This window comes from Thunnus albacares, chromosome 7 (genome assembly GCF_914725855.1).
Source record: "Thunnus albacares chromosome 7, fThuAlb1.1, whole genome shotgun sequence".
Taxonomy (NCBI): domain Eukaryota; kingdom Metazoa; phylum Chordata; class Actinopteri; order Scombriformes; family Scombridae; genus Thunnus; species Thunnus albacares.
This window is the reverse complement of record NC_058112.1, coordinates 14,788,962-14,814,151: the sequence shown is the minus strand read 5'-3', so window position 1 is coordinate 14,814,151 and position 25,190 is coordinate 14,788,962. Positions and strand designations below refer to the sequence as shown.

General features: G+C 40.6%; 1 protein-coding gene across 3 annotated transcripts in view; it reads right to left on the bottom strand.

Moving 5' to 3' along the window:
• LOC122986234 (membrane-associated guanylate kinase, WW and PDZ domain-containing protein 2-like) overlaps positions 1-24,691 on the bottom strand; it is an 88,488-nt gene extending 63,797 nt beyond the window's left edge. For 2 of the 3 annotated variants that reach the window (XM_044357392.1, XM_044357393.1), the window contains exons 1-4: positions 24,320-24,691; positions 23,570-23,718; positions 17,398-17,477; positions 16,630-17,304 (exon numbers count right to left, since the gene is read on the bottom strand). In XM_044357392.1, coding sequence (XP_044213327.1) covers positions 16,630-16,927 — 298 coding nt within the window. In that variant the 5' untranslated portion in view covers positions 16,928-17,304; positions 17,398-17,477; positions 23,570-23,718; positions 24,320-24,691. The remainder of the gene's footprint in view (positions 1-16,629; positions 17,305-17,397; positions 17,478-23,569; positions 23,719-24,319) is intronic. The other variant, XM_044357394.1, reaches the window with a different exon arrangement.
• Positions 24,692-25,190: the final 499 nt, after the last annotated feature.

The window sequence follows — 25,190 nt, the reverse complement described above, 5'->3', positions numbered from 1 at the left end:
AGCTGTTTTGTTTAGCTGTTGAAGCGATCATGAATTTGTACTGTTTGTCCCTGTGATCTGTCTAAATTGTTGCATTATGTGATTATGTTTTTTATGTTATACACCTGGCTGCAACAAAATTTCCCCTGGTGGGATAATAAAGTTTGACTTAATAATAAAATTTGACTTGCCATATCCTTTAACATTATTCAAATGTTAATGTAGGTTCACCAGCAGGCCTCTGTACTAACAACGTGGTGTTCTTCTACAACTGTGTCTGTGGTCTAAATACCAGAACAAGCAAACAGCAGAGCCCACAGGCTTGTTCTGGTATTTAGAGCACTCCACCAAAGAGCCTGTAGTTTATTTCAATTACGATTGTTAACAGGAACAAGTAGACGTGACCTGAACTCCATCACTGTTACTCACTGGCTGTCTGCCTCTTGCTGAGCAGTCAGGCCTACAGTGTTTCATCCCCTCAGAGGATTTGGATTTTCTCCTCCTCATTTAACCGGGAGAAAGTTGAGTTTAACTTTTCTTTCAAATGTATTTTTTTAATATAATAAGGTTTTACCCAATATAAAAGGAAGTTCAGCTTATTCTTCAGGTCCCCTGTTACAGAGCGACCACATATTCAGTGGAGAGCTCTGTCAATTTGGACCTTACTTCCATTTTTGAGATAAAAATTGCTTCAGTTTTAGCTTCGTAAGAGCGAAAGAACAGATGCAGCATGATGTTTTTGTTGAGTTGATGTATTTTTTTCTAGTAATGAATATCTGTTTGTGATGAACTTAAGGTTACCATTTAACTTGTTGATGATGTCACTGATTGTAGATTTAACTGTAACACGTGGTGGATATTTGCCTCACTTGCAAGTCGCTTTGGATAAATGACAAAATGTAAATGTAAATTTAAGGCTGCATCTGATGCTTGTTGAAGAAAAGGCTGTTATTCATCATTCCATATTCGTTGAGACATTTATACGGCTGAAACTATAGTGCAACATCAATAAAGTTGCTTTATAGCAGGCCTGATAATAATGCAACTTTTCTCCCGGAGGTAGCTAACTGAATTACTTAATCCTGCCCTCAACGCCCTCAACAGGTCAAGATCACACTCCAACACCTGTCACTTATCTTGATGAGCCGTCTCCCTCGAAACAGCATCCAGCCTGAGGCGAAACTAAACAGCATACAAAATACTCGCTCCCAAGAAGATGAGCGAACAGGCAATCTTTTATCAAAACCGCAATGCCAGGGTGTTCTATTTTAACACAACACTGACATCACTTTCTCTGCTGCTCTGTGCCTGTTACTTTTATTCCTGCAGCCACTGGTGGGTACAATATATACTCTCTATTTGGCATTGGTCCTAATTTTCCACTTTTATCCAGGATGATCGAAAATCTGCTGGCTCAAAGACACTTACTGACAAAATCTTTGACAAACATTTTTTACTTGGTCCACTTACTGGCTTTGTCTGGAGCTTTCAATTGCATGGCACAATCTTCCTCAATGGATGAAGCTGAGCAAACTCCATCCACTGAGGAAGACGTTAGATGCATTAACTCATCAAGCTTCACATCAGGTGTTACTGAAAGCTTTGGAAAAAGCGGATAAAAGGACCTTGACTTATAATTTTTTGGTCAAATTACTATTTTCAAGGTCAAGGATGAACTTTCAAAATGTATTCTGTACTTAAACCGCTCGGCCACCAGGCAACCTGTGTTTATCTATTGTATCAGCAGCTCTTAGTGACAGTACAGTACAGATTCTTGAGTACTACTCTCTTCTAACAAGGCAGTCTGCATTGTTTGTATGTACACCATTAGGCCTGAGGGGGGAGGAGATAGATGTAGTAACCAACAGGAGCCATTTTGTTTGATTTGGGAAGGCATAATTAGGTCTGACATGCCCACTCTCCCACGAGGCCGAGGGAGGAGAGAAGCACAGTCGTGCCACATTGATTCTCTGAGTTTCTCTCCTTACAAAGTTAAACCGCTCGACTCTTAAGTGCAAACAACCCTGCAGTCACGCTTCCGGAACGCATGCCCGCATGCAAACTCAGAGTCTTACTGTACATGCACACACACAAACACACTCTCATAATCCCAAGATCACAAGAGAAAACGTGAGATGTAAACAACGTGCAACATTATGTAAAAGTTGGCCAGACTCTCAATCTATCAATGTCAAAAACACACATCAAATATAACCTTCCTGTGCACCCTTCACTCCTATAAATCTTTCCTTTATTTTCCGTCATTCAAACACAGACACACCTGACATGCACCACAAACACACAACTGATCCAATCCCAAGCACACATACATACATACACACACACACACACATACAGTACCACACTGAATAAACTGAGGGGCCGTCTGGCTGGTTTAAGGCTGAGATCATCTGAGCTGATGTTAGGGGGCGTCTGGTGAGAGCATGAGGTGAAGTAGTGATGTACAGGAGTGGTTGTCATAGAGAACAAAACTTTGTGATCGATAACTTGCCCGCACTCCCACAAGAGGTCAAACAGGCTACAGAGGAATATAAAAATGCAAGGCGGTAGTCAGCATATACACGGCAGCACCTCTGGAAATAGAAATAAATAGAGGAATATATCTTCGCTTGCTTCTTCATCCAAATTCTGCTCAAGCTACCGAGCGTCATAGACGATACCTCTCAACCCCTTACGCCTCTCTGGATGGACTCAGGGGCGCCATCAGCAGGCAACTGATACCGACAACCTGCACCACTGGACACAGTGACTATTATGATGCACTGATCTGTACCACCAAACTCAATCAGTTTTACTCCTACTTCTACTGTTTATCCTGTTTTGCATGCACTTTGCACAGTTCACATACAGCATTCGTCATTGTCCCTTCATACTGTATACGTCTATACTTGTAATGCAACATCGTAACACAGAAGCACCTTTTTGTACAGCAGAGATGAACAAACTTGGGGTCAAGGCTCAACTGGGAGGACGTACATGACCTGAGGAGAGAATGTGGTGGGAAACAAAAGTTGAATAGACCTTTTTCACACAGCTGCATCGTATTAAAATAATTATTGGTAAAGAACCATCATTAATATTATAAGTTGCATCTGTGTTCATCCTACTGTGGCAAGTCTGCTGTGGAAAATACTCTGAATCCTTTGAAAAAACAAACAAACAAGAGTGCTCTGATGCTATCAAGATTTAGCTAAACGAGATTAATTCAGAAAGCAAAACATGTAAAAATAAAAACTGGTGACTTATACAGCAAGCTCATCTCTCAAATCCAAAATATCAAGAAACTTTTGCTCTTGAGTTCACCATTAATGTCGCAGGCGAGTCTTCTTCTTTAGTGTCTAGGTTAGCAATAAGTTTAACTTTAATTTTTAATTTGCACAAATGAGACTACTAATGAGAAACACACCTTCATGGTCTTGATAAAATTGCCAATAAAAGACCAGCCTTGACTGATTGTCCAGTGCTTCTCATTTGTGTTGCACTTCATTAAACCAACGTAAGAGCTGAACAGAAAAGTAAACAAACAAAAGGAGCATGACTCGGCTAATAGCAGACATTAACATAACAGAAACTTAGCTAACCTAAAGGCCTGTAAAAATAAACTCAAAACCCTTAGAGACACATAAATGAATTAAACGTACCTTCCTTGTTGCCATTTTAGACTTTCTTTCTTTCTTTCTAAACTCGAGTTACACTCTCCTACACGCCTTAAAGGACCAGTGTGTAGAATTTAGTGGCCTCTAGCTGAACAGGTTTGGCAGAAATGGAGTATAATATCCATAAGTATATTTTCATTAGTCTTTAATCACCTGAAAATAAGAATCGTAGTGTTTTTGTTACCTTAGAATGAGCCCTTTATATCTACAGAGGGAGCGAGTGTGTTATTTTTTTCCCCCACCTGCATTCTGCAAAGACCCGCCCCACACTGCCTCTGATTGGCTGATCCTGATATTCTTACCTTAACCATCTCATGCCTAAACCTAACCAACCTAACCAACAAAGCCAACAAGCACTAGCCAATCAGAGGCAGAGTAAGGCGGAATGCAGGTGGGGGGAAAACAATAAGGCGGAGTGCGGGTCCTCTTCCATGGAGCCCACCATGTTGCACCGCCATGTTTCTACAGTAGCCCAGAACAGACAAACTAAACGCCAGCTCTAGAGAGGGTCTTTCGCAGCCACCGTAGATTCTCCTGCATGCTGATAACTTTATATGAACTATGAGACATGAAACCAACCATGTACGAAGGTTATTACAAATAATTTCGATAGAATAATAAAAGTTTGGGAAGCACTGCTGTGAAGTTTATTTCCTAACACTGTAACCATGACAACGCACTTCATTAATACTTTGCACTCATTTGCAGCTTTTTATTCTATTTTTTTCTTTTATTGTGCTGTATTTTGGAATGAAGTTGGATCATCTCATCCACATTACATTGATTTCTTTGGACCAGGCCTCTTGTGGCTTTAAAGAACATTTCTCTAATACATTCCAACTATTCTGTTTTAAGAGATAGTTGATTAATCGATTAGTCGATCAACAGAGAATTAATTGGCAGCCATTTTGATAATCCATTAGTCGTTGATGGTTCCAGGTTCTCAAATGTTTTTTCTTCCATTATAATAAATCAAATATTTTGGGGTTTTGGATGTTGTTGAGACAAAACAAGACATTTCAAGTTGTCGCATAGGGCTTTAGGATATTGTGATGGGCATTTCTCACTGTTTTCTGATCTTTAATTCACCAAATGATTAATTGGTTAGTTGAGAAAAAAATCGCAGATTTATGAAATAGTTGCAGCCCTATCTGTTTTAACAACTATCCTTTTTGGTCCTTACTCCATTTCTCGTCTCTGTCCCTCCTTTTTTCCCATCTGAGATTTGAGCTTCCCAATTTCTCTCTCTTTCTCTCGTCATCCACCTCTCCAGTGGGCCAGTTAAGACTATCCTAATCTCACCTAGTCTACTTTTTCTTGTTTTACAGTTCCAATTAGGACGAGATAGTTTGAGCTTTGAACCTCAGAAGACCCGTTTAAGTGTGTGAGTGAGAGACGGAGTGTGGATGTGAATTATACTGTATGTGCTGAGTTTCTACATGTGGGTATACTGTGATAGCCATTTAGCTGTGGATGAAGTATCTGTTTCCAGTTCTCCTAATGGCATTATTACAGCAGGCGGCAGGGCCCATTATTAATAGTAAATGACAGAGTCACTCTCCTAAAGGTCTTAATATTGATCCCACCCTATCCTCAGACTAGTCTTAATGATGATGTTCCTCCATGTCTTTCTCTACAGCGCCGTAATCAAGGCCAGACACACATTTACAACCTCCGAGTCACTATAAAGAGAAACAAGCCCACACTACAAATGAGACTTAAAGATTAAAGGAGGAAGGTTATAGGAATTGCCAAGCCTAATATTCCGCGTACCACCCTCCTCCTCCTACAACGGGTGAATAAATTCCTTGTCTCCCCTCACCTCGCATTTCTATGCAGATGAGATAAATAGGCTACTGATGGACACAAAGAGTGTGTATGCGACGGCTCCTGTCTTAAATGTGGCTTCATAGGGGTGTTTGTCACCCCTGATTGCACTCTCCAGTTCAAGCAGCGCTACTCACACTCTATCAGGAACAACAAGCAGGATGAATCTTAATGAGAATTTAAGTACACATCAACCGAGAGCTGCAAAGAAGACGATAGAGGATGGAGGAAGAGGCATGAAATAAAACTCTGGAGGAAGGGCAGAGGTGTGTGTGGGCTCAAATGCTTCAGTTCAACAGCAGCGGAAAGTTGAGAACAATAATGGGGAGAAAAGAGAGACAGAGCCATAGAGGCAACAGAGAGTAATAAGAAACTCATTGGTTTGGGGGCGCAGTGGTCGATAACCTGAGGGGTTAAAACCAGCAGGGGCAGCAGGGTGTGTTCCTGGTCAATACAAAAAATTAATAATCGTGGCTGAGAGAAGGCCGCCCTCTAAGCACCGTAATGATTCTCCTCTCCAATGCTTCATTTGGCTGCTATGGTCTGATAGTCTAATAAAGCCTGTCTGTAGTGATTAAGGGGTCCTTCATGCTCCTAAATCCAAACCAAAATGAATTGAATTCAGCTCAACTATATTGACCTGACTGCTCTTTTCTTTTCTTCATTACAACATGTTAGGATGAACTATATGAACAGGAATATTATACACACCCAGCAGATAAAGTCTGCGAGAGGCGGTCATAACTCACATCCTAACAAGTCGGGTGGAAAACTACTTAGAGCCTTTTTTACACGGTGGACGTTTTGCTCGGACTCATCAGCACAGTGATTGTCATTTCATTATGTCATCATATAGACTGCTCTAACCCAAAGACTTCATTCATTGAAGCTAATCACAATAAAATGTAGACTCGGATCCGACACAGCTAACAGATTATTGATTTGAGTGCTAAAATGAAACGTTGTAACAGATCTAAATACAATATGTGCTTTATTAACTGTGAAAAACAATGTCTTTGTTGCTTAGCTGGTCGTTATCACCTGGATTTCAACAGGGACACATCTGTTTTCAGCCTGTTGAAGCCTAGAGCCCCTGAAGCCCCACAGTTTTGACAAAATGGTGTAGCAGCAAGTGCAAACCTCAGAAAGAGATATTGGACGTTTAAAAAAATAGATGGAATAAAAGGTCGGTTCACACAAATAACAAGAAAGTCCAAATTTGAAATATCTGTCTTTCATTTCAGCCTCACCACAGTACTGGTGAGACTGTGATGCTCACAGCATTGAAAAATTACATTAAAAATTTATCAGCAATGTGTTTTTCCAGAAACAGTTTTCTTGTCCTGGATAATTTACAGGAATGTAAACCATTTTCAACAAAGAAACAGTCGATATGAAAAGTGTTGACAGAGTAAGAACATTGTTTCTAGGAAGTCGAGTTGCTGTTCAAAACGAATTTAAATTTGAGTTGAATGTCTCAAAATCTGGACAAATAAAACAGAACGATCATCTGAAGATAATGCCATAAGACAAAAGTGAGAACATTTTTTTTATTTTTTTTTATTTTGGGTGGACTGACTAAAATATGTCTAATATGTCTGTTTAAAACACAAACAAATGGAAACACACACACATGATGTACAGGAGGTAATTCAGGTACAGTGTAATTGTTGGGGGAGTAAGGGACACTCACACGCTGGTCATTCCAGACATTAATCTCATACCTCCGTCTCAAACAGTGGAGTCGTTTCACATAACAGTTCAACTCAGCAAAATTATTCCAGTCAGACTGAACTCTGTCAAAATGCTCTGGTCACCAGTCTACCAGTGACACCAGTAACACTTTAGCACCATGGACAGCAACAACTATCAGACGAGAAAATGACTGACACCGCTAAAGATTTGAACCTTTATCATATTGAAGTGAAAGTTCAAACTAGACCATAAACTGCCAGTAAGTGTCAGTGCAGGGAGGGAAGCTGCCTCAGGCCTTCTGAAGACGAACTGATTAGAGAGCTACTGTCCTCTACTGGTAGGAAGCATCAACTACAGTGATAAAATTATCATGAATGCAAATGAGGCACTTGAACATATAGGATGAGATTTCTTACAGTTAAACAGGAAGCTGCCTGCTGCTGCAATGGACATGATTAGCTCATGAATGCAATTTAAGTGAATATATTTACAGTCCTTTATTTTATTTAATTTATATTAAATACTGATGCATTTCAACTGAGGCGCTTTTTGAAGTACAATGAGGAGGTGAATTCAGTTAAAATCCATTATCTCTTATTCAAGAAATATAAAAACAAAGGTATGCATATGGATAAAGCAAAGTAGACAAATTAGAGGATTTTGAGACAGCTGAGGTGTGACTGTGTAAAGAAGGCTTTAGCTCAACATAATACTGTGTATGTGAGGATATCCAAACACACGTTGGCTCCAATCTAAGATATTCAGCTCAGGAATGACGGTGAGCCTCTTTAGAAAGTCAGAAAATCGCAGAACATTGTTGTTAGCCATCCGCCAGTGTCAGTGCTGCAGCTGGAGCAGCCCCCCTGACGCCAGCTTTTTTAATCCTTCTCATTCAGATCTGAAGCCTACAGTGAAGCTATCAGATTAGCGCTTCTGGCTAATCTACACTATGCCGATGAAAGAAAACCATCCGCTGCCTTCTGTGCTGCCATGCCTGACTGAATAAGATATGATTTTGTGAAACTGGGAGGGAGGGGGGACTCTTGTTTCAGCGCAGACCTGACTCCCTGTCACACACAGAAAGTTAGCTACATACAGTACATGACATTTTGAAAGCAGCGCTCATGTATGTGAATTTGTAAGTGTGTGTGTGCCAGCAGATGGAACACACACAGATTGCATAACTTTCATTTCACATCAATGCAGCAGTTGTGATGAGCCAGATGTCCCAACTGCTTCCATCTCTGGAGGTGAGAGATGGTTGTGTCTCCCAGTTACAGTGAACGCAACAAAGCCTCCCACCTGTAGCCTGACTGAGGCCAAGAAGGGACCAGAGTGCTGGGATCTCGCACAGGAGTCCCAGTGACACAAAGTGTAGTGACTATTTCCCAGTGGTGGAAGTACATTAACTCAAGGACTAATATTCTATTTCATGCTACTTTATACTTCTCCAACACTACAGTTCGGTAGACTCTGCTGTCCTTTTACGTCAATTACATCAATCTGAGAGCTGTATTTACTAATTACCTTATAAATGTAGATTTTACTTACACAACAAATGATGAGCTTATAAAAATTGATCCATCGATATAAATGAAACAACTCACCATATAATATTGTTAAAATTAGCTTTCGACAACAATAATAATTCATTATTGTCCAGTAATATATTATGGTCCAGGCTTAAGATAATGGGGGATCCAACACTGTGGAACAGCATCGGGTCAGATGAGACCAACCAGTACAGGCTGGCGTTTTATAACTTATTACTCCAATGGTTTTGTGTTGTTCTTTTTATATTTTGTTATAATTCTTTATGTTTGACAATTCCTTTAAAATCTTGTTGTCATTTTCTGGTGTTTATGTATTTTATGTGTTCCTGTGAAGCACCTTGTAACGCTGAGTTTGAAAGGCACTATAGAAATAAAGTTTACTTACTTACTAGATATTTCTGGTCTTAAATGTAAAACGACAAGGGAGTGCTGTTCATCTCTTTTGGCTCAGCAACAACAGACAACTTGGTAGATTGCAGAAATTCTCAGAGGGTAGAGTAAAAAGGTCCAAAATATAAATATACTCCACACAGTGCCAAAAGGTTGCAAAGAAAAAGCCAAAAACCAATTTGATTTATATATAAAAATGCAAAAAGTGCAGCCAAGCACATTAATACCATAGTAACAAACCAACAAACAAAAGAGGAAAAAGGAAAGAAACAAATACAAGTGGCTGCTATAGAGCACTAATGGACTAAGAAAGTCTTATTTTAGTGAGATTGATCATTTCTGATATACTTCTGTCCTGCTGTCTTTGGTCATGTGATTTTACCAGAACAGCTGATTCCCTGCAAAAACATTACACACAGGGAACAACCTAATCAGGGTGCAAAATTAACTTTTTTGTCCACTGGCCAAATGACTAGCGAATGTTCAAATTTTACCAGCCACTAAGTAGATTAGCATTGTGTTTTTGGCTGGTGAGTGAAGCAAATCTACCAGCCATTTGCATATTTCACCAGCATTTGGCTGGTGGCTGCTGCTAATTTTGTGCCCCAAACCTAACCATTTCTTATTCTTATTCCCACAATGAGGATATGTATGCATATTATGCATTATGTATGCATACTCTACCACTCTCAGCATAATGCGCACACACACACACACACACACACACACACACATTCACATGCTTTTAATGGCAACATCCTATTTATGTCAAATACAGCCTCTGCTGCAACATATGACCTCACATATAGTCACGTCGCCATGGTGATCCATCACTTAAAGTTCTGTGCTGTTCTGGAAAACCCCTTGGTAACCTGACTCATTTCTTCAGACGACAGCTCAGTTGTTGAGGGCAAACTGTCTCGACATTCAGATCTCCAGCTCACTCAACACGTAAAGGCAAGGTGTCAAAATCACACACCAGCATCACTAAAATAACTGAATATGTTTTTATTATTATACATTTCACATCATCATGCTTGGTAGAAACTCTCATGCTATTGTGATTGAAGGACAGTGATCTTTATGTAAAAATGGTGTGCCAAAGCCTTCTTTCAATCACATGTTACACACACACACACTACTCGTATCTACATTTCACAAACACATGCAGCAGCACAGTCCCAGGTTGTTCTATGCAGTGTGTCCACACTGAGGAAAATTACATTGACCTAATTCACTTAACTGGACCAGTTAGATATTCGGTCATTGGCTGGCTGAGCTTGAGTTTGATCCTTTGAGCTGAGCTCCAGCAGCTTCTAGCCTCAATAAAATCATCGTCCGCCTCTGAAAGAACTCATCTCTTGGCGAGTTATTAATACCAACAGAGCAGACAGGATGTTATGCACTGATTCTTCAAGCTTCTCATCAACAAAGCGACAAGAGAGGAGAAGAAGGTCGCCTTCTCTGCCTCTGCTCCATCTGTCCCTCCATACTGTGCCCGCATAAGAGGACTGGCAGGAATTGGGCAATCGAGTCAGAAAACTCAAAAACTTCAAATGAAGGCTAAAGCTTTATTTAATATGACGCAGGCAGTTTTAAATGTCACATCGTTGACTGTATTCAGTGAATGTGAGGGTCATAAAGTTACAGCTTAAAGAATAAGGCCGGCAGTATTCTGTATTCTGTGTCCCATGAAAAGACCTACACTTTCCCGGTTCCCCTACATTGTCTGTGTGACTCGGCCAGTCATCTCTACTGAAGACCTAAATCTTTAAAAACAGGTCATGAATATATGCTGCAGTTTCATTTTTAAACATTACTCAAACAGGAGGGAAAAGCGTATTTGCTAGGAACTTTTTTTTAGCTGCGAATTTGATGCTCTAGTGAGTATTTACAGCAGCAGGATGATGTAGGTGGGATTGACTTGAAATAAACTACAGTTTCCATGTTCATCATAATGAAGGAACGTGTCACTCAGTGCAACAGTGCGGCTCACTGATGTGTTTTTGATGGATTGTGGACAACAATGGAGCTCCGTGGCAAAGAGGAATAAGCTGTCAAGCTTTGACTTCACAGATAAAATGTGTTAGTGTGTCAGCTCATTACTGGTTTGGGATTTGTTGACAATAAGAAAAATATAAAATATCACTAGAGCTATCCTTTATGAGAGAATTATTTTTCAGATAAAGCAGGTATAGTCCCCTGCTGCATTTCTGTTTACAGTTTCATTACTAAATAGTGGCTCCCTGGCCTGGCCTATATAGGCAGTGGCCGAGAGCTGCCGCACAGTGTGACAGAGGCTGGCTGTGCTCCACTTAGATGTTAAAGGGCATGTTAACATTTTGAATTCATGTTGTTTTTTCCCCTCACAAAACACCACATATTGTTCTCATGAACCCTGAATAAAACGTCCTGGGGTCTTCCTCCTCCGCGCTCCTCTCTGAGACGCAAAAACACAATTTGGAAGGGAGAAAATTACATTTCAAACAGGCAATATCAGCATGCAGTGACATGTTTGTTGCTTTAAGTCTGCATTTCTTATCCAGGCCTCAGTACCTTCAGGTAGGTTTAAAAGAAAAAGCTTTTTGATATTCTGTTCATTGTTATGAAAATCAGAGCATCATTTGTTGTGGATTTAGCCTGGGATGACGGCCCTTATATTCTCTGAATGAAAAAATACAACACTAAAAATAGCTGACATGATTATTTATATCAGCGTATTTGCTCCATAGCTATTTATGACGCAAGATTAATGCCAATTAAAGGTATCTAAAAGAAGAGCTGGATTATTTAGTCTTCAATTCTGGGATTTTTTTCTTCAATTATATTTCCATTTTTTCCAAAAACTGAGAATAAACAGAAAAACTAACTAATGTGCAGAATTGGAAAATGAATTGAGAAAACCCAAAATATAAAACCATTTTTTAACATGATGTCCAGTTACATAAACTGTGATTATTTTGCTCAATTATGGAGAAGGAAACGATAAAGACAGGGCTAACATTTTGTCTGTGCTTTAGTCTTCATGACATGTAAGAGATCATAATTATAAAGAAAGCACTAATCTGAAAATATCACAAGATGGAATTTACCCCGTTTCCTTAAGTGTGTATTCTCACACTTTCACCATACTCTGCTCTTAAAACTCCACCTGTCTTTCTCACTCTCTCTCTCTCTCACTCACACACTCACACACACACACACACACACAGACACACACGCACACACTCTTTCACACTTCCTTCCTCTCCATACTGTTCTAACACCTCTTGGCGGTTGTGATCTTCATGGCACTTTTATAAATCTGCATCACTGAGCCAAGCAGCCGTTTGCACTTCACTCCTGCCTGCTGCTGATGAGGAGATGAACGCGAACCAGAGATGTTTATCTGATAATTACGTACAGATGGACAGAGACAAGAAATCATTTGCAGGCCCCGCGTTTAAAAAGAAAAATCGTAACAATATTTTTTTAAAACCACAAATGCCTTAGCCTTGATGTGGGAATCTTTTTGTTTTGATTTGATTTTATGGTGAAATTTGGTGTTATGTTGTTATATTGCCATTAGCTGAGGTTTATTTACAGCACATCCATTTACATGACTGAGAACTGAGACACTTGAAGCAGTCACACACACACACACACACACACACACACACACACACACACACACACACACACACACAGCAGGGGAATAAATAACAGCTCTCTTGAGAGACACAATCAAACCATGTTTCTTTCCTGGCAGTTCAACTATCACATTTAAGTAATTTCTCTGCAGAACAAAAACAGAGTGCAATGACTGATTGACTGATTAATTTGTTTAATAGATAGACATCTATATAAGACAGTTAACAGTGGGCAACACTATTAAATGGTAACTTGATACACCCTCGCATCAGTTCAAAACTCACACCTGCATGCTAACTTGCCAACGCAGGACTTGTGAAAATTGTTGGCGTCTGTGTTAATGGCTCGGCCTATACACTATCCCAGAAGTGGGTTGAGCCTGCATCAGTAACACAAAAAAATGCACAGTGTTCACAAAGCACTGTCCTGTCCTGGTGTATCTATTTTCTGTGATCAGGTGGGATGAAATAATGTGTGTGTGTGAGAGGAGGTCAGGCCAGAGTGAGATTGTGACCTCGCTCTGGAGGTCCATCAGGCCTTGCTGTCGCTGCTGTACTCCCTCAGGTACAGAAGGAAGATTTCCACCTGACTGAAAATAGCCTGTTAAAATGTGTAAGTGTGTGTGCATGAGCAGCCAGACATGATTATGTACCCAGCCAGGACATCCATCTCTTATTTGGCCGTGTGTGGCATCTGAGCCGAGTGACTGGACTGCTTCTAGATGATTCCTCTGTGGGGCCGTGAGTGTGTCAGCAGCTGTTTGCAAGCACACTGCCATAAATACACTCCACTCTCCACCCTGATGGAAGTCGGTAGGACTGGGCAATATTAATAAGATCAAATATCACTATATTCTTGACCAAATACCTCACAGTGTTTCCCATACATAGGCTCTACTTGGGCGGCATGCCCAGGTCGATAAAATCTGAATTCAAAACAACACAGATTTACCCTGTTGTCTTTGTATTTACTGCTGCATTAGTTGGATGTAATGAAAGAATGAAAAGCAGAAATGCAGAGGAGGAAAATTAAACTAATAGCGTCTGTTTCCTCAGTAAATCATCTGTTGAGTGTTTGATGGTTATTTATTTCTGCTTTAGAATGTAACCATTGTGAAACAATCAGAAAATAACGTTTTATTTCTCTCATTCACTGCTTTGTTCTCACTACCACAGCTCCCTCTCCTCCCTTGACCATCGTCACGCTGTCTCTCTCTCTCTTGTGCTCTCAGCTCAGTCACGCTAACTCTCTTTTTCTCTCGTCTTTTTTAAAACAAGTCAGGAAGCTGACAACAAAGTCTAACTTTACTCTTAATGTTAACAAACAAAGAGAAATGTCCCCACCTCATCCTAAACTGGTCCCAAATCGATAATAGAGCACTTCCTTGTTTTGTGAATGAAGCGATACAAAAGTGGAAGCAGCCACAATGTGTTTTTCACCAATCAGTGACAGTCATCACTGCAAACCCCACCCCAAGAGTTCCTGTACTTTTGGAAAGTATGCCTCCTCCCTCCCCCAGCCTCCACAGCAGAGACTTTTTGGAGGGTAAAACAATCACCCTGGAACTTAATTTGGATCCTGATCCCTCTGATGAAAACGCAGAAGAACTGAGCTCCTCTCTTACATGGCTGAACTGTCAGAACATCTAACCAGAGTCTACAAGTCTCAAGGAGTCAGCACTGACCACAGACCATTCAACACCTTAACATCTCTGCTGGTACTATAGACAGGACCCTCCTAAGAGGAAGACTGGAGTGGTGTATGACATCATCACATGACAGTTGTGGGGAACAAGAGGCTGAATGAAGACCAGAAACAGACACCAGCTGTCTTAAAAAAAACTCCAACCACTGCTTAAGGCCAAAAGATATGGGTGAAAGCACTAAAAATGTTTTGAATTTTTTGTATTTTCCTAGAAAAAACTCTTAAACTTTGTTATTCATAAACCTTTGTTTGACTAGTTTATTACTAAACCAGCCCGTCGTGCCACCCACCACCACAATTAAATTATCAATTTGCGGGAAACACTGCCTCGATATCGATATTGCAACTATATTGTAGGGATGACTATTGGTGCTTTCACAAAATCTTAACACAATGAGATTTTTGATAAATAATCATCAGTAATGTTAATATAATGACTAACTGGGCAAAGGCAAATAATAGAACAGCTAGAACAGTCTGGTAAGCTCAGAAAATTGCATCACTTTACTGTAACGCAGCCTTTAAAACCAGGAAAAGACAACACTTATGCCATATTGCGATATCCAAAATCTAAGACGATATCTAGTCTAACATCACGATACCAATATAATTTTGACATATTGCCCAGTCCTAAGTTGAACAGTAATATGACAGCAAGAGAGAAGACAAGACCAAAAAATACACGGTGAAAGGGACAACAAGCTGTGCACAAACAGCAGAGTGCTCAAGGACGTTCTTAGCAAAGACCACATTCAGCTGGAGAACAGTGTGAGGTGGGTAGTTAAACAGACTCATGTTTAAATGGATAAGAGAGGGAGGGAAGGAGGGAGAGAACAGACCTGTCTGAGATACATGTGCATTAGCATTTAACCCCTCACACATCACAAGACCGTGCTCTTACTCTGTCAGCAGCTCTAACTCAATAATCAATCACATTGACGCAACCCGTGGAAACACCAAGATTGAGAGCGAGCAGTCAGGCGAGGAGTGTGAAGACAAATCCTCTCGGAGCAAACTCTGCAATGTCCAAAAATAAAAAGCGGTTTGAGTGTTTGATTTTTGCTTTACTCGTGTCCCAGAAAGAAGCCACTGTAATGCTCATTTCATGGCTGAGAACTCAGCCCCTTTTAGCCAGTTATTAGGACTTAAACTGAGCCTCAGAGGGTGTGATGATAACTATCTCCTCCGCTGCTTCTTCAATCCAATGTTCTAGTCATATACAGAGACCCTGTCGGCTTTTACACTGGCTGACAGAAGCAGGTCACTCAGTCAACACTGTTGCCATAAACCCCACAGCTATGCTCAGAAACATCACAACAAGCCAGCTTCAGAGGCCTCGGTAATTATACAAAACACTGCACCAGCTGACAATAACAAAACACTCAAAGGCTCATCAAACCATGACTCCAAGAGACCTGGACAATTATTTTCCACTCCTGAATTCAGGAAGGTTTCATAAGCAAAACACTTTGTGAGTGTGTGTATGTGTGTGAAATTTGGAGGGGGCGGGAGTTAAAGCAAAACCATGTTGACTACAGAACCAGATCTGATCAATATGACCGCAGGCTCTTCAGTAAATAGGCTACATAGGTTTCTTTTTTTTTTTCAATCAGTGCGTAATTACGCAGTAATAACAGTAGTGGTAATGTGGACAGGCAGCCAGCAGAGTCTGTGTGTTTTAGTGTGAAGCCTGTCTGTCTACAGCAGCAACAGAAAAACATTTCATCCACGGCGCAGGCCTGTTTGCTGAAACCAGCCCTGTCTTTTCGACCAAAATAAGGAGAAAACCGCAGGCTGTGGCATCACGCCTAAACGGACACACCCCCTCCAGGCTGTGGCATCAAACCAGCGACACTGTGATAAACAAACGGCGGCTGCTCCCGGTTGCGATATAATCATTATAGTTACTGATCCTGGTGGACTGAACCCATCATTGCGGCTCGTAATCACATTTCACCAACAAAACAGGCCTAAGCATAGGTTTGTGCTTTGCCCACCTAAACACACGGCTTCTCCCTTTAGTGCAGACTGACAGATGACTGCACAAATGACATCTTAATCACACCAGTCACACACACACACACGTCCACAAACACTACACACACACTCCTCCCCGCCTCTTATATCCGCGCGGCTGTGCGCTCCTGGCCCCTCTCATGTTCATCATGTCTCACCTTGTTTGACACATTTGAAGCGGACAGGGTCTTTGCAGTGTTTAATCACAGCCAGCACGTCCCGGGTGGTGAGCCCGGCCACTGGCATGTCGTTGACCTCCAGCAGCAGCTCATCCTGGGCCAGTTTGCCGCTCTGGATCAGTCCCTTCCCCTGCTTCACCTCGCCGAAGTAGGGGAACTGGCCGTTCTCCGCGCCCCCCTTCAGCTCGAACCCCAGCTCTCCTTCCTTTCCCCGGGTTATCACCGCTTCGTGGACTTTGTTGGTCCAGTGGTTTTTCTTCTTGAGGCTCTTAGACATCGTTAGGGCGAGTTAATCACCGCGGGCTGGCCCATACAAAAGCCTCCTACCGTGTCATCCCTGCCTTTGTGCGACCGGCTGCAGCTTCACAGCGCCCGTGGCTCCATCATCACCGGTGCACGCCAGGCGCAGTGTCCGCTCGGCGAGCCGCGCAGTCGGGCAGAGGGCTGCAGTACAGCACGGCGGCGGATGAAATAATTATTACACTGTCAGACACACAGACGCAAGAGACAGATACTGGCGGATGACCCGGATGTGAAGCCTGAAGGAGGGGAGAGATGAATGGTTCTGGTTCGGCGTAAAAGGATGGAGAGGAGGGGAAATAACAGGAGGCGCTTCGCTCCCACTACACTGCCAGGGGCGCTTCCTCCGGCTCACTGTGATCACACACAGGCAATGACATGTAGGAGGAACATTTACTCTACTTATACTGTATAGATACACCTCAGCCTATAGTTTTTTTTATTTACCTGCAAGCCTGTTGGGGACAAATCGGGAAAATCGTCTTCAAGACTTCTTTTTTTGCTTACTGTGCAGCATCCTATCAAACCTAGAAGAAACCCATATTTCAAAGAGAGACACAACTTTATGATATTATTACTTTTCAGGGAATATGCAATCCAGATTTGTGTGTATCCATGGAAACTGGCCCCAGACCCTTAGGGAGGCCAAAAGCCAAAATATATTTGTTAATGTAGGAAACACTAAGTCACATTACAAACTGAAATGATGGGAATTATTACATAATCTTGAGGATCCATCTTGTAGAGGGGCCCCTCAGCTATACTAGTTTTAAACCTGTATTCACTGAGTTTCTGGCCACTTGGGGCAGCAAAAACAAGCTGTAAACAACAATGACATACTATATTTGTTAGCAAACATTTGCCTATGTAAGCATAGAGCAGCTACAGAGCAACATTAGTATTCATTTGGAGTTCTTGTTTTTGTTGCTCACTCTCCTTTTAGCTTTGGTTTGGTCCTTCAGGAAATTTTTTTCTCTCTTTAGCTAATAAATACTCAAATATGTTCATAAGCTAGTTGCTAAATCTCTCTGGCTGTCATTTGGTCCTGTGCAGGTGGGGCACAGTAGGGTTTTTAGAGCTTTTTCACTGCAGTGAGAAACAATACTGATGAGAGAGTTGAGACTGAAACAAAACAATAAGGTTGTGGGCCAGAAAAACCAAAACAATGGGCTGAAAGACTCCAAAGTGCTATGTAAAGCCAAGAGAAACTGCAGAGTTGGGTGATATTTCTCTGTGAGTTCATCATTATGAGTGTGTCCTCTCATATATAAGTAGTCATGTGATCCATCGTTGATGTAAAATTATTCGTTATAGCTACTTTAAGGCTTATACGGTAAATTATTTCAAGAGAGTGCGACAAATGACAGGGTTAAATGGGGGCCACAGCACATTTTTGCCACGAGGCCTCAAATTGGGTTAATCTGGCCTACCTTCACTACCTTATCATATACAGTAGCACATTCACGCACAACTAGCAGTGAAGAAATACAGCATGATCTCTGTCTTATTACAACTGTTTTTTTAAAAGTTATGTGAAAACAGCCACATTCAGCATCTGCACTTCTGTTTTTAAAAACTCCAGCCTCTTCAAGCTGGTCACCATTACGTAATTGCCATGATGACATAAATCCAAGTCCAGCAGAGAATGACAAATCCTTTTGTTGCCATTACTATTTCATGGTTGCACGGTTCTCCGAGGCCAGTGAAGTAAAGTTTCATTCAATATTTAACACAGAAGTCAAGAGCTGCTCCTCCAAATCTACAGAGGATGACAGTCCCTCTTACTGCCACTCTCAGCAGTGCCTGTGAGTGCGAGAGAAAGTGTGTGAGTGTGTGTTATGAGGACATGCATGTGCTTCTGTATAGTGAGTATCATCCCTAGCAAACAATATTACAGTATACAACCTCTGTGCATTTGCAACCAGTAAATAATCCATGAAGAGCAGTGGATTCACTTTGAATGTCACTTTATTTACTTCACTTTCTTGACATTTAGGTCATACTGTACATTCTGTTAACAGCAGATGCTTGTGACACTAATTCTAAGCAGATGGTGCAGACTAGATGATTATTAAAGACCACCACACTGTAGAAAGAGTACTGGTCTAATCCTGAAACTGGCTGGATTAGGAGATTATACACCCAGAAGGGAAATGAATCCCTGCTTTGCTTTATTTATGCCTCTGCTGGTGAATGTCAGAACTGCAGCTTTAAGAGGACCGTGGCTGACTGAAAATGTAGTTCAGAGTTGAGGGAGCATGCCCTATGGAGGACTGAGAGTTTGCAAGTTTTCACTCCAACAAAACACCACGCCAGCAGATTAACTCCTCTCTGTTTTACAGGTGTACTAAATAGTAAAATCAACTGAAGTCGCCTTCAAATATAACAAAAATCTGTCACCTTGTAGCTTTTTTTTTGTTACATAAGGACTATTTTTTTGTGTGTACAGGATAAATCATGCACTAAATTTTTTTTTCCAATGTTCGTCTATCTATATCTAGATCAGAGCAGTTCATTATTTTGGATCGTCCTTTGAGAATAGAAGTGATAGAAGAACAAAAAGAAAATCCATCAGCTGTCAAAGCTTTGAGCTGCAGCATCTAAATTTGGAGTCACTTCAATCGACTCATCGGCACTCTGAGATTTTGTCTTGACAGGATACAGTGCAGCGAATGCTTTCAGCGTCTGGGTAGCCGCTGCTCACACTTCAGTGTTAGCAGGAGGTGTGCTTACATGAGCCCCTAACAGCATTGTAATAAAACCCTTTGGTCTGAGCATCATTGTGGTGTATATGGCTCAGAGAAAAAATATGGCTTGATCAGCTACAGCAACTCCATCAAGCATGAATGAAATAAGCATTAAGTGTGATTCTGCACACCAAAAGCATCTATCCAGGCTTCCCCAAACCGTCTGTAAATATATTTGCACCCTGTGTGTGCACACTGGGTGAGGGGAGGAAGAGGGGGAAAAGGATATTACTTTATATCATCATTAGAGACAGAAAGTAATGAGCATCCTAAAGCAGACTGCCAACAACAGAAGGCAAAAATACAATAACGCGAGGCAGTCTGCGCACTCAGACGGGGAATTTCAATAGAGCTTATATGGATTTAGCTCACTGCCTCCCTCATTGACTCTCTGCTTTGTGCATTTATTGTTGGGGAAGAAATGCACACTAAGTTGTTTTTATTGCACGGCAAAGACGAGGGGGTGCAGGGTCACCTTCACATAAACACTCATACTCTCTCAACAGGGTGAAGCGTCTCTTCCCGCCTTTATCATCTTTATTTTATCCACTGATGTGCCATAGCTTTAGAGGAGAACAGGCTGCAGACAAACATATTAACTATCATCTACTGTCTACAGAGACATTAACTACGTTTGAAAGGCATTTTAAACTTTAAAATGAAATTTAAAACCAACACAATTGAATAAGCAATACAGTGGCACCAATGAGAGACCCATGGGTGTGCTGGACTGGAGCAGCAGTTAAAAATCAGTTTCAAATCTGCGCCCACACAGACGCACACACCCAAACGCAACACACACACAGAGACTAAGTTAATTAGACTGAATGGCTTTAGGGAATTGGCAACTAAATCAAGTTGGCTTTTTCTCCAAGCTTGCAATGAGATTTAATTATATAGTGAAACTTGCGATGGCAAAGTACACCTGTGGAAAGTCCAGACTGACTCCGAACCAAACCACACAGACATCCTCAGCAGAGTACAACTGATAAATCAACTAGGCTAATATCAGCTGACATTATATCATCACAGATATATTTGTATTGGCTAGAGGTGGAAACTACAGATTATTTTTGCTGATTCAAAATGCTTTGTTCAGTTTTAAGATTTGGTCACTGACAATGGGGATTTAGTATATTAATCTCAAGATTTAGGGTTACAGATTAATTCGTTCGTGTACTGAACACCTCTGGGCGTGTATGTCTGCTGAGAAATAATAAGAAATTGCAGTCCCGAAATGCAGAAGGTCAAATATATCGTCTGCATTCGCTTAGTACATATTTTGGGCATCATTTTTAAAAAACACAATTTCAAAGCTGCACTAATCAACATTTTATATTGACAATGGATCAGATGTGTAAAGTGAAAGGGATTGCTCATAGTGAGTAACTACAAAGAATTATCACCTGACTCTGAAGTTACGGCATATTTAGTGTACAGCCTGACTGTACAAAGGTAACAAAATCCACCTACCAGCACCTCTAAAGCTCGCTAATTAACATTTTATATCATGTTTGTTTAATTCATGCAAAAACTGAAGGGTAAAAACAACAAGTGGTGGTTTGACAGGGGATTATGTGCCAACCTACCTATAGTTACCACTGGTACCCCTAAGTGGGCCAAAAGAAATATGTAACTGCAGGTTTAAAGGATCCTTATCAAAAATGCATGTGTTGTAGCCTACAGTATGTTTATGTTAAAAAATAATATGGGCTTATATATCTTTATTAGATTTTAAACATCAGTATCAGCCTCAAAGATCCAGTGTTAGTCGGGCTGCAATATGGACACACTGATAAAACTCACTACATGGTTTACAAAGTCTATCTTCATCCAGTCTTCTCAGATGTGAAATCTTTTAAGTGGCATATATGGATCAATTAGGCAACAGATGAAAAAATAGCTGGTTATTACACACAGTTTTCAAAGAGTTTCTTTTGGTTAGATATGTGGTTTGGATTCCTTTTGCTTGGACTCTCTGGTCAGCTGCAATCTGCAGTGATGTGCTGTTTGATCAGCATCATTAGCATCATCATCCTCTTCACTTTCACTTTTTCCTCTTTTCTTCAAGTACATACCTGCGTTTTGAAGAAGCTTCATATCCACACTGTTTGATCTCCCAGGTAGGGCTTTGGGGATTAGCTAAATGACTCTGCAGTTAGCTTTTAAATCACACAATGCCTCCCAAAAATAGTGTCCTCTCAGCTAATGCCTAATCATTGTGCTTGAGCAGTGATGGCTTAAGTCTGCATAAGACAGGAGTCAGCCTTGGCACAGCTGTGACCCATTTGTAGGATGTTAGCTGCCATCATTCCAGTGTTTATGAGAAATATAAAAAATAATAAGACTGTAATGTGACAGTTGTTCTGATAATCCTATCACTAGCTCTAATTCTCTTCCTTCAACGGTTGATCAGCTCATAAATACTGGAAAAGATTTTGGGCCACAGTTCTTGCTTTAAATCACCACAGCTTGGTAGAAAATCACTTTCTCCCTCTAGCTCAGGATTAATTAGTCCTAATCTTGGGGCGTTTCCAATGGAGATTTTGTATAAAGGGCCAATACATCTTTGTCAGGAACAATCTATGTTAATTATATTAAGACTGGTGATTAGATCCTCCTCAGTTGTCTCCTTTATGACCATCAAGCAGTCATCAGTGTTGGTCAGTACATGCAGTTACTCCCTGTGTCCACTAGAGGGAACTATTTACTGTTCAATAATACTAGTAGATGCCATTAAATCCTCCTAAATATCACTCCTGCTGCCTTCCAGTTAGTTTTAGGATCAACATTAAAATTCTTCTACATATCTATAAATGTATTCATGGACTTGCCCCTGACTACTACCTGCATAGATGTTCCTGGTCCACTGTAGGGGCCTGATAATAGGTCAACATGTAACATCAGCACTGGGCTTCATAGAAATGCTCTGCCAATTTTTGGTACATTTCACCCTGTGTATTGATAAATGCCACATATTATCTGCTACTCACCAAACCAAACACTGTGTGCTTTCTGTAGTTTTGCACCCAAACTGTGAAATTAGGTCTGTATCTGAAGAGAGCAACATCTTGTAACATCAACAGCTGATTTTATTTCTTTTTTTTTTTAGTGCTGTGCCTGTTAAAAACGCACCTTATTAGATTTGCTTTTACCTGGAATATGTTAATACCACACAACAGTCATCTTTAAATTGATGGACATTGTTACTATTTTTTTTAATTCTACCATCGTTAAGATAATGATGGTGGCAGTGTTTATGGTAATGGTAATTGTATATATTATATAGAATACTGTTATTCATCTTCTTCATCTTGGGAACACATAAATCCCTAATATATATATATATTTTTTTATAAACTTAAGGTTCACTCACTTAGCTGTTTCTGAAGCTTTCTGCTGTATTCGTCTGCCTTCTTGAGCAAGTGGAGGTGTCACCAATTCTTTTTTTTTTTTTTAATCACAGTAGAAATTTAACTGTTGTTTAAATTGTTGCTCTGCTCACTTTTACTGGGTAAATCAGCATTTCATGTATGAAATATTACTTTTATCATTATGAAGGTATGAGACACTCAGATGATTAAACCCACAATTCTCACAAGTGATTTTAGTTGTAGGGCTGCAACTAACAATTATTTACATTATTGTATTAATCTGACTATTTCTTTCTTAATTAATTGCTTGATCTAATAATTGACATAAAATTGTGAAAGTCCAAGGTGACATCTTCAAATATCTTTTGTTCAAACAAAGCTCCAAAACACAGATATATTATCATGTAATAAAACAGCAAACTTAACATTTGACCAGCAAATGTTTGGCATTTTTGCTTGTAAAATGACTAACAACTTCCAAATTATCAAAATAGTTACCGTTCAATTTTCAGTTGATCGACTAATCATTTCACACGTGTTTCTGCGTTGGTGTCCAGGTCAGTAGCAAGAGGTGTTCACTGTGGGGTGCCCCAAGGCTCGGTGCTCAGTCCAGTCCTCTTTTCATGTCCATGCTCCCTCTACGCCTCCTGATATGTAAAGATAATATGTTTCCATTTTACGCAGAGGATACTCAGATCTATCTAAGATGTGACCCTGCAAACAACTATCAGAACACTGTCATCCTGCAAAACTGCCTTCATGACATCCATAAGTGGAAGTCACAAAATTTCCTGCAGCTAAATGCTGACAAGACAGAAATACTGATCACACATCAAGATAGTGCAAATACCCAAATATCAGTCTTGGTTCATTGACCCATTCAGAAACTCAGCATTGCAGAAATCTTGTTGTCATTTTTTTATCAAAACCTCATCTTAGACAGACATGTTAAATCAATGATTCAATCCTGCTTTCATAATCTCAGAAACATTTCAAGCATTAGACCATTTCTTTCTGCCAAACATGTGGAAACTGTCATCCACGCTATCAATACCAGTCGATTGGACTGCTCCCTGCTCTCTGGCATCAGTAGAAAAATCCCCCTCCCACTTCCAGTTCATCCAAAACTCTGCTGCCAGGATTTTAACTCAGACTAGGGAACATGATCACATTTCACCGATCCTGTCTTCCCTACACTGGCTACCTGTTGCTTTTCGTATTGATTTCAAGATTTTATTGATTACTTACAAAGCCCAGAGAGGCCTCGCCCCAGGTTATATATCAGATCTCTTATTGCCCTATGTCCCTGCACGCTCCCTGAGATACTCTGATGTGTTGATCTTGTTGTTCCAAGGTCCAGATTGAGACGCAAAGGTGATAGAGCCTTTGTAATTCGGGTTTCTAGAATTTGGAACGACCTGCCCGAGTAGATCAGGGTTGAAAACTCTGTTTCGTCTTTTGAACTTGCAGTTTAGAACTTTTCCATATGAATGAACGTCCGTTACATTTAAGCCCTCGCCCAACGAGTTCACACAATACTGATTAAGCCTATCACAGCCAGATAAATCCCTGTATTTCACGGAGTATACCGAGTTTTTAAATCTTGTGTCGGGTTTGACATTCCCGCGCCAGCCGGATGAATGCATAATGCGCACGCTCTATAGGCAGAGCCTGCGCACCGGAGACTTACGCTGGCCGAGCGGCTAACTTCCGGTTAGCTAAATGATTTAATTGTGCGGCTCTTCTAGACTTTCAAATGCCATGGGGCCGAATGGATCAAATTCTGATAGTGTAAGAGTCATTTCGCGGGGGTTGTGTGACACTCAAAACAATTTATCAACCGTTTTACAGCCACAGTAGCGACGGAGTAAGCTACAGCGAAGCCTATGACGTAAGCATGTGTCATTAGTGTTTTTGTAATTACTCTCACTGCCAGAACAGTTAAAAGTCCCACACTCCACCTAAAATCACTTTTAAAAAAAAACCAAAAACAAAAAAACTTTTTAAAAGAAATACTTTTTCGTGAATTCATTTGTATAGTCATTTTAGTTTGTTTTAACGTTTGTATTTTATGTGTTTGGTTTTTATTGTGAAGCATTTTGTAACTCAAAAGTGCTAT